The 10731-nt window shown below is 36.0% G+C and overlaps 1 protein-coding gene across 9 annotated transcripts in view; it reads right to left on the bottom strand.

Annotated features, from left to right (window-relative positions):
• LOC128680223 (uncharacterized protein) overlaps window positions 1-10731 on the bottom strand; it is a 50478-nt gene continuing 39747 nt past the window's right edge. For 5 of the 9 annotated variants that reach the window (XM_053763213.2, XM_053763214.2, XM_053763216.1 and 2 more), the window contains 8 exons: window positions 8895-9264; window positions 8002-8132; window positions 6903-7111; window positions 6227-6352; window positions 4779-4955; window positions 3475-3675; window positions 2236-2322; window positions 1-940 (listed from right to left, as the gene is read on the bottom strand). In XM_053763213.2, coding sequence (XP_053619188.1) covers window positions 540-940; window positions 2236-2322; window positions 3475-3675; window positions 4779-4955; window positions 6227-6352; window positions 6903-7111; window positions 8002-8132; window positions 8895-9264 — 1702 coding nt within the window. In that variant the 3' untranslated portion in view covers window positions 1-539. The remainder of the gene's footprint in view (window positions 941-2235; window positions 2323-3474; window positions 3676-4778; window positions 4956-6226; window positions 6353-6902; window positions 7112-8001; window positions 8133-8894; window positions 9265-10731) is intronic. The other 4 variants (XM_053763219.2, XM_053763218.2, XM_053763220.2 and 1 more) reach the window with 4 other exon arrangements.

The following is a 10731-nucleotide window of genomic DNA, read 5'->3' as shown; positions in this document are numbered from 1 at the left end:
ATGAAACAATAAATATCTATTGTTTGCAAGTTAACAAAACAAATCCCATGAAAAGTATCAATGATATTTCAATTGATTGATGATTGATGACATATTTCCGTCTTATTATTCTATAAAACATATAAATGAGAACAACTAATACAGAGCTCAGTATTAGTACTTAGTTTTAATCCAATAATTAGTTATATATCGTTTCATTCCTATCCCTCAAGATCAATCTACTATCACAAGCCACCACACTCCTATTAAATAGTTAGTGATCGTATTCAAGATAATAAAATACTTAATAAAGTAATAAATACATATTACAGTCGTCGTTAGAAAGCGAAGCTTTTTTCCCTTAATTTTGTCAGTTTTAAACACTGCAGTTTAGTATTCCTACATTGATTTCAAGTGCTAAATATTATATACTCTGTGACATTTGTCATTAATAATTTTTATAATTGTAACACATTGGCAAAATCGTGTTTATTTTGTATTGGGTGTGGTCATCTGTTTCCAAATGTCAAGAGTACATCAGCACTTGCTACTAAAATAACCTAAACGTCATCTTCCTTTTTGCCCCAAAACTTATCGAACCTTGTACGAGCCCGGTCCAAAACCTCGGAAGCCGTGAGGGCCCCTGTAGGCTCATTGACGACCGTAGTATCGACCACTCCGGGCGCCACTTGAGTAGCTTCAGTCGACTTTTTTATAACTTCCTTTTCCTTTAGAGGTTCTTGAGTAGGAGTCTCGGGAGTCAATTGGTTGCTGTTGATTCCGTTGACGCCGTTAACGCCGTTCAGCTTATTCATGTCTAAGGCTTTAGTCTCGTCAATGGGGGTGAGGCTGGTGGGGGTGGTGGGGGTCTTGTCGGTGCGCTTGCTGAGGCTCGTGGGCGATTCGCTCTTCTTCAGTGAGCGAATCGGAGACATTTGCTGGTGGTGGATCGGAGCGATTTCTGTAACAGTGTTCAGTTTTGTAGAGTATTACTTTTTTTTTTTACACGTTTACAAGGAATTTCAAATGATTTTGTTTGCATATGCCAAAATTTCAGGTCTTTTGGCAAAGGAACACGCCACATTGAAAATACGCGGGTTTTTTTGTTTAATTTAGATTACCAGTTGTCCAATAAAATCGTTAATTGATCAGTAATACCTATTGTTTATGAATTTTTTTTTCATTTGAAAGTCCCTCTTACAACAAAAAGCACATCAATTCTATTACGAGAATATATATGTATTAAGTATTGAATTTGATTTCTGTGAAATTAATTTTAAATTGTGAATTTCTAATTCTAATACAATATATACTTACTTTCATCTGTTTTGTACTTAATAGGTAGTACCTACCTACATTTGTCGCAACTAAGTTGTGACTGTTCTATTTTATTTTCTAACTAAGTAGTCGGATGCTAAATAACTATTATATATAACAGTAATTAGTCACTTATACATGCCACCTCTTAAACTTTTAAAGGCAAATATCATGCTATTTTAAAATCTAAGTTTCATTTTAATTTGAATACATAAGAAATTTTAGTAATGGCTAAATGTCTTGAGAAATTGTCATGCAGCATCTAGTTTTAGTAGTACCTAGGTACCCTAAAATGGCTTTATTTATTATGACATGGAATAAAAGTTTATTTTCATACAGGCCTACACCTATTTTTATTAAAAGGATTGAGAACAACGAAAAGATGCTATATACTAATTTATTTGTATAAATTCACAACCATGAAAGAAATCTAAATTTTATTAACTTCTGACGACGACGTTTCAGTATTTGATTAGTTTTAGCATAAAAACATTATTTACATAATTTTAAACGTAAATATGTACAAAATTATCAGCATCTTCCCGAAGATTATAGATTTAGAAGAGGACAGGCAGCATGCAAAAGTGAACGATTATGAGATGGTAAAACAACGGAAAAAGTTAAGTGCATACAATGACGGTGTACGCAAACATCGAAACAGACACACACAGACAAAAATACATACGTGGTCGACGCCTCAGCGGAGTACGGTCAAAATAAATAAAAGCATTTCAATTATTGGATTAACACAATTTAATCATGAACTATTCAATAGATATATTATAAAACAGGTTATATATTTTCTGGTGTCGATCGTGTGTGCTTATGTGGCAGTGATCTCGTTGCTCAAAGCGCAGAGTTCACTGTCGCATTGCTGTCTGTCACACTCATTAAAACGTGTATGGCCAATGTTCTAGGCGGTGACGGTGTGCGTCGTACCTGCCGGGGCTGCCGGCTTCACGGTGGGCCCCTCTTCGGCAATGGACCCACCTTTAAACTCAGAGCTAGGGCGCTTAACGCTCTCATCTGAAATAATGGTGAGCGACTTGTATGGTCGGATGACGTGACTCGTGAACTTTACTTTCTATGCCCACTGAAAATGACAGCTGTCAAATAGTTTTTCATTTTACGCGGGAATCAGTGTTTTATTTTTTTTTCCTTTTTTTCTGTGGATATAGAACAGTTCAAATTAAAAAATCACGATGATAAAAATAACGAAATGTGATGTATGATTTATTTTAATGAGTGAGATACACTTCTAGTCAGTCCGTAGTTATTTCAATGCACATGACTGTGTGTTTTCGATTTGGTGTTAGTGTTGCAAGCTTCTACTTCTTTATTACTAGTGTAGGGTTGCTATCCACACTCCAAAAATTTACAATGAGTTTAAATGATTGTTACTAGCAGTGTGAAACGAAAGTGTGATGGCTTTCTTTAGCGTCCAAAAGACCTTTATCCTATGCTTACTATATACTTATTGACAAATCAATGATCTTAAAATAGTTACTGTTTTCAAAGAACATCTCGTTCCGCTGTAATAATTTAATAAAGTACAAACTCATCAATTTTCAAGTGTCATTTAACTTTCTCTAACTGAGGTGAAGGTATAAGTAGATATTTACAATGATTTTAATGTACATTAAAAGTAAAGTCCACAACCAATCGTAATAAAGGACAATAGATCAAGAGTAGGCCCCACTAATTAAGTTCAAATTCTCATAAACTTGTAGGTAATAAAAAAGATAAGTAGTGAAAAAGATGCTCTTTCATACAGAGCCTTACTTATATACTGAAGTGAAACTAGCCTTGTGAATATTACCTATACCAATTGGAATAAATTTGCCTACTGAATTTGGTACCGAAATCCTAATACAATAGGTACCTATAGTGATTTTTAAACATATTTGGTTCCTTAAATATGATTGTTATACGAGTAGATACAATTTAAGATCTAATTCACGTTATAGAAGTTAACTCCAAGTGTACTTTTTAAAATCTACATATTAAATAAAACAAATAAAATTATGTGCTATAAGAAAATAAAAAGCATCCTTATTGTTTTAAAATTTTAAATTTAGAACCCAATTTCATAGATTCACAGAACCAGTTCCACAGATTAAAAATAAGGGCTAGTTTAGCTACATTTTCCGCTTAGCCGACTTAGAAATCTTGACTCACCGCTTTTGACGTTCTGAGTGACCGTGAACGTCTTGCCGGTGTCCAGTGGGACTGTCCAGTTCACAGGGTCAGGAGATCTCATGTTCATTTGTTCAGGAGACTTCACTCGAGTGGGCTCTGGTGGTGATTTCACCACTGGAGAGTCATCAAAGAAGTGGTCTTTGGCAACCGACGCGCTACGGTGGTTTGGTATCTCGTCATCTGCAATTTTAAAAAATAAAATGTTATTTGGCTGGTTTGAGATTGTGTTCTCTTTTGCGCCCATTGTGTTGTTCTGTTTTTAAAATTTTGATTTGTAGGTATGTTTCATTTAGTTATTGTACCTAATTAATTATTATGCTATTTAAAATATTTGTAATTTTTAAATTGAATCTCATATTAAAATTTATCGATAATAATAGTATCCCAACGTTTTATTGGAATTTTTTTTGGGTTGTGTAGATAGTATAATTTTCACAGCCACTTTTGACAAATGAACACCTACAAAATAAATTGTTACGAGAACATGTATACCTAAGTAACATGCAACACAAAATCTAAGTTGACTAACATCAAAATGCAAAACAATACACTAGTGCCAATTTTTTTCAAAACATTTTATGATTAAAAAATTAAACAATATTTATCAAATAATTAACTAGTTACATACCTACCTAAGTTAATTATGCAGTTTCATATTATATTTCAAGACTGAAGAGTATATAATATTTAGTTTTCATTTTGAAACCGAAATTTTGAAATTTCTTCGAAAGTATTGAGTATCAGGGACTGTTTTTTTGATTAAACATTCAGGTAATGTGAGTCTTTTCTAAGCCTAAAAGGATGTGAACTAATATTTCCATACATTGTGTTTATATAAGTAACTCTTATAGCTTCCTAAATATGTTGTTACAATATTATTTTCGCAGCGTAAAATTTTATTCCACTACGACAAATTAACGAACTTATAAAAAATAACGGTCCTTTTTTAAATTATTAAAGATTTTCACGATCACAAGAAAACTAGGGTGGTTTAGTGCAGAGGTGTTTCACACGGACGAGACAAAACACACGAGACGTGACGTGACGTGTGAAGCCATTCCCGACGTGCCAATACGCGTGACCAAACGTTGCGTAGACGCACTGGCCGAAAACAAATTCCATATCCAAACAACAAAATCAAGCAAAAAAGAAACACAACCAAAGCCAAATAAAAAAAAATCAAGCCACATTTCAGAACGTAGCAGAAGCCAATTCGAATTTCCAAAATTAAAAAAAAAAAAAACAGAGCGTCGACGCAACCGTCACCTGGTTTTAGTACGCACCCAATTTTATCCCCACTTTTGAGATACTGCGGCTGCGCCTGCCCCGTCCTGGGGTCCCAGAAGCCCCGTTCATGGCCCCAGTTGCCCCACTCGTGGGTTTGCTCGGCGCGGACGGGGACCGCCCGCCCCGGGACGTCGACCTAACTCTAACACTAGTCGCTCTACTCAACGGCAAACCTAGCGGAAAAATTTTGCTACTATACATTTGGCTAGCGAAATATGGCTCAAGGTATCTAAAATGGGAAAATATTATATTATTTTCACTAAATAAACAAATTACGTTGCTACATAATTAAAAAAACTAATTCCACATTGAAAATACTATATACATATTATATTTTTAAATTTGGGGATTTTTCGGAGCCATATTCTCTTAAAGCCGATTAAGGGAGGGGCATGCAGCGATCAGGAACACAACATTTATGATTATTATAATAATAATAATATACAACACACATTCCTGTATACATTTAGAAGAATACAAATATATAATATTATAGATAAATCTACTTAAAAGTTTAAGTAAAGCGAGATTTGATAGACCTAATTATTGGTTTTGAATCCATTATAGAAATTAATGCTAGATCAAATATTTTTGACGTTTTGCGATGTACCGCTATATGATTATTTTATCACGCCAATTTAACGTAGGTATTTATATAATTATTCAATTTAACCTAGTCAAATAGAGTGGCAATCGGTTATTGTAGACTCATAGTCCAGAACAATAAAGACAACAATATTTAAAAGTCTTCGTTACTGCCCTGGTGGCGTCCACCAATCCGCAGACTTGTTGAAATTTTATTTCTATCCTTATCGCGAATATTTCAGCTATATGATAAGCTGATGTAATCGTGATAAAGGTATAAAAACTAACAGTTTTACTACAAACATATTCTCGCTAAATGTTAAAAGTTAATTTACATAACCATTCCGGGCGTATAAATAAACTTTTGACATTACAGAGTTAAAATGACAATGACAACAAAAAAATATCATTTCAGCACGTGACATTTAAAACTGGAAGGTTAACGTGTTTAACTTTGGACATCGTTTACAAACTTATTGGAGTAAGACAGTGATAATTTGATGGTTTTAACGCGGTAAGTGCGCTGGTGGCAAACCAAAATGGCGCCTGGTATATTAAGATATTAAATGGAATCCATTGGTACGGTAACAGAGAATTTAGATTAATCACTATTATATCAAGCATAACTAATTACTTATTGGTTAGTAGATCATCTCCGCTATCCTTTTTGATGCCCTGTTCTGCGAGTGCGTAAAAATCTTGATTTTTCACCCACGAATTCTTTAGAGTAAATTATTAAAATCCATCTTTCTGCTCCCAGAAGGATATTTGTCAGTCAGTCAGCGACTTAGTAATTGTCTTGGCATTCGAACATCGAGAACAAGTCAAATTGTTCTTGATTTAATACAAAGCAAGTTACCGGTAGGTTTAGGGGGCCTTGCGGAGGGTTCGTGGCCGTTGGGCAGCTTGGTGTGCGCCGGCGCGGGGTCCGCCGAGCGCGGCCGCCGGCGCGGAGACCGGAACGCTGAGTTCTCGCCGGTTTTAGCTGCAACATGACAATTATCAAAATGACCTTATAACTGCGGATAATAATTATGAATCATTCCTTTTACCAGTTTGATAACAAATGATTTCTGATTCATTAGAGGCTTGTCGTGAGAAACCGAAAGGAAAGTCACATTGATGTGCGATGTAGTTCTTTTGATGACATTTGTTTCTTTGTCCCTGGTGATTACTTATGGTTAAGGACAGAAATCTGGCGGAGATGGAGACCAATATCTAAATATCAGTCATGGGATAGACTTTGATATTTATACCAAGGTCGACGACGATCTTTGGGTTGTCTTCATAGGTACCTCTATCGTCTCTCTCTCTCTCTCTCTCTTTCTCATCTATATAAGCTACCAAACAACAGCGCTTCCATTGTTGTGTTTCGGTTTGAAGGGAGAGAGGCAGGGTACTGTGGGAAAGACCACATGTTTCAGTATCCCCATCTTTTTTATAGCTTTCTTCTAGTAATTACCATTTCTGAATTCGGACGCTTATTTTTAATACTACTTTAATGAAGAATACAAGATCTTGAATCAATGGTTTACCTTCTTGCGACGCGCCTTCATCAAAGCTGTGACCCTGCAGCTTTTTCCTCTGCTTTTGGGGTGAGGTTTTGTGCGGGGACTTCTCCAACGCCTTGGTCTCCTGTAGCTTAGCGTGAATAGACTGGTGGGGAGCTGAGCGGAACGAGCGGAACTTCTTAGGGGAATGGTTCTTGGAATCTTTGCCATCTTTCTCGTCTCGAGGCAGCGCCCTGTAGGATTAATAAAAGATGATAAATGACGTGTGTGGTCCCATTCTACACGGTCATCATCCTCTTTATGAAGGAGAGATTCAGATTTGTAAATATTAGTTTAAAAAAAAACAATTTAAATTAGAAACGGTGTAAAATGAATGACAAAAGAAAAAGTAACAGAAATCATTTATACAATATAAACAGTTTCCAATCCTGTTCACATAAAGTAATGGTAGCAAGACACGCGCAATGAAAGAAGTCCTGCGTATTGTGTGAAACAATCAATAACACGCCACGCTGTCCAGGGACTACTTAGCAAAATATAGATATTTACGCCAGCAATCTTATGAAAATAATATTGTATCGATTCTGCATTAAATTCTTGTCTTGATGATTACTCAATAGTATTTATTGCGTATAAATAAGAACTAGGTACTATTCAGAAACCATTGAGACACGATATTGTTAGCAGAATCTTTACATATTCTGATACTTGATTATAAAGCTTCACTTCATTTCATGAAAGAAAAAAAATATGGCTCATGATCTACGCAATGCTGCTGTTATATGTGTTGGCTCATCGCCATACAAGCCATTCTTTGTCTTGCATCAGCCATTTTGCTACTAACTTACGCCAAGCATTTTTCTTTATCCGGCTCAAAGGACCATTAAACAAAATCATTCATATTTTTGGTAGTCTTGTTGATAGTGTTAATATTGTTATAACTAAGCAGATTAGATACATACATACTCATAAATAATTTAATAAATGTACAGTACAATACATAAATAATGATTGTGTTCCCAATGTTGACTATAGAGAAACTGTAATGAACAATATTAAACATTTTCTAGCGCTCCCATTGGTCCTCCGAACCGCCGACACGTATAACGAGTGCATCACTTACTTGTGATTGGTGGAAGCGAGTGATAGGGCAGACAGCGAGGACCGACGGGACACTTGGTACCAGAGCTCGATTTGCTTATTGTAAAGTTGGGTGATGTGTTCGGGAGCAAGCTCGGTACCCCAGCCGCGATACTGTCAATAAATGGCAATTTTGAATGAACAAGCATGATGACATGACATTGAGAATATGGCGAATTTCAGTTTGGGAACTAAATTGGAGCTCTAAAAATTTCGTGGATCAGTCTTCGTGATCTACAAGGAGTGATGACGTAGTATTTCATTGTCTGCTCTTAGGTATATTAATAGCGATTGTAGTGTATAACTATAGATAATAAATAAATAAGTTTCATATTACGATATCATGTGACAAAATGTCAAATTTAATATTAAAATATAGACGGCCTCCTTTGGAGTTTCGGCATTCCCTTTGTAATACGATACCTGTAAATACCTATTTATCAAACACGTGTAACCCATTAGTATATGAGAGATGTTTAAACTATTAAAAAGAGTCAGTATTTAACCAACTTCCGTGCTTTTACTTGCTCTTTCCCTCGCCCACCATCACAGGGAATGTACTTCAAGTACTTCCTATACCTATTCATCTTGTGTAATGTTCAATATGGGTGTTTTTTCTAGATTTGATTTTGAGTTCTATTTTGTTTAATTTTTTATTTGCTTTACTTTCAATTATGTCATGAGATACTTTTTAATTTTATCTCACATATTGTTGATCGATCATTTCGAAAAATTTGTTATGTATATTACCCGGACCTAACTATAGTGTAACTTTGTTATATGTTCCATTGCTAATATTGCTACTCTATCTGTGTTAATTATTACGTTACATAGTAACTATAGTATCATCTGTGGTGTAGCCTTGTATTCGCAGACCTTGTATTCGCCGGCGCGTTTTCTCAGGTCCAGAACCTCTCGGTACCAGGAGTCGCTTTGAGACAGGCCCAGCGGCTGCAGCCCTGCCGCCCGCAGCGTTGTCGCCGTGTCCTCCCCCTCCGTGCCCCCCAGCCCCCCCTGTTCAACCCCCCCACTCTGCTGCTCGCCAAGCATCCTCTCGCTCGCCTCCTCATTCGTCTTCCCTTTCCCCCTGCATTTCGTAAATGTCCCTTTAGACGCCTCGTACACGTACTGAGAGAACGGTCTAAATTTCTTTTTGTACTCGCTTTTGTAACGTTTCCTATTATCTTTGGAACGATCCTCCCCGTTGGATATGAGGGCCGATAGCGCGCTACGGAACGTCGATTTTCTGCAAAATTCCATTCAAGTCTTAGACGCTTGGAGTTTACGATGATGATGCGCAAAAGAAACAGCTCGCGCCGAGCCAGGTTAGTAAGGAGTCATGCTTCAAATAATTGTCAAGCGCAATGGTGAGGTTAGGATGTAGACGTAGAAGAGTCTAGAGAGGTCAGAAGTGACCGGCAGAAGTGCGGGCGGCGCCCAGTGACTCGTCAACTAATCAAAGTGTTACAAGTGTTAGTGATACATCGACATACAATCTAATAAAAATCTGTATGAACGTTCACATCGACAGTGCAGGACACATTGAAATTCGAAAAACTTCTAAGAGCTGACATTCCGAACTATTGTCGTCTAAAACTACACGGCCTAAACACCGCCACCGTGAGGAGACATAGAAGCAAATATCAAAAATGAAATTTAGACTTTGTTCTGCTTGTACTGACGGAAGAAGTCGGGGCAGAACAGGCCAAGAAGGAAACTTTAGCAGGGTAAGACAAGTTACAATGGCTTTGGGCCAAATTTGTGCAGAAATGAATCATACACTTTCCAAGATTTGGACTGTGCCAAAAATTTTACGTAAAAAGAAATCAATAAACAAAGTCAAACTTAATACCAGAAGTTTATTAAATGCAAATGTTACTATTACAATTTCAATATCGGCAGTCTTGACACTTTGACGAACGATAAACTTCATGAATGGAATGATTTCGCTCGCAGTAGCAATACTCCCGCCTCATTTGCATCTAAATAACATCAAATATTTCGCTGTAGATGCTATATCTACCATCTAGAATTACAAATATCATGATCTTGATGTAAATCATGTTTTCATATTTATCTGCTAGAATATTCTGTATGATTCTTTCCTGAGCAGATATTCCAATTTGTAAAATCACTTGTATTCTTTAACATGTAAAAATTTCCTTCATAGTGAGGTTAGTACACAAAGCTAGACACAGAAAAATCGAAAGCTATATGAGCTGGAACTTCAAACGTTTATTTTGTCTTCACCTGAAAATTTACGGAATCCAACATGTATTATAATCCCAATAATGTTATATTTCTCATGGATACGATACTACATAGATATTGTATGTCCGGTAGCTCACGGATTTTGAACAAATATGTAGAAAATTGTGTGATTTTGTAAGTGTAAATATATTCTTTATATGATGTCTTTTATGATTGATCTTTGGGTATATTTTGGACCCCAATATTTAAATATGGATGACATTGTTTGCAAAGAGACAGCTGCCAAAGCTAAGCTTAATTTGTTAGTAACTCTTCAAATATGTGTTTTATAGACTGTTTCTGAAGATAATAATAATAAAATTGTACTTGTTATGTGTATAGAAAAACCAAAGCATGCTGATGTGAAAGATATTTATAAAAATGATGATGTAAGAAACAATCTATAAATATAAACTAGAAGAAAGCTGATAATATGAGAATGTGATAAAGCTGAAGCCAGAAT

This window comes from Plodia interpunctella, chromosome 23, assembly GCF_027563975.2.
Source record: "Plodia interpunctella isolate USDA-ARS_2022_Savannah chromosome 23, ilPloInte3.2, whole genome shotgun sequence".
In the NCBI taxonomy this organism is placed as follows: Eukaryota; Metazoa; Arthropoda; class Insecta; order Lepidoptera; family Pyralidae; genus Plodia; species Plodia interpunctella.
Note: the sequence above shows the minus strand (reverse complement) of the source record. Positions and strands in the feature narration are given on the sequence as shown.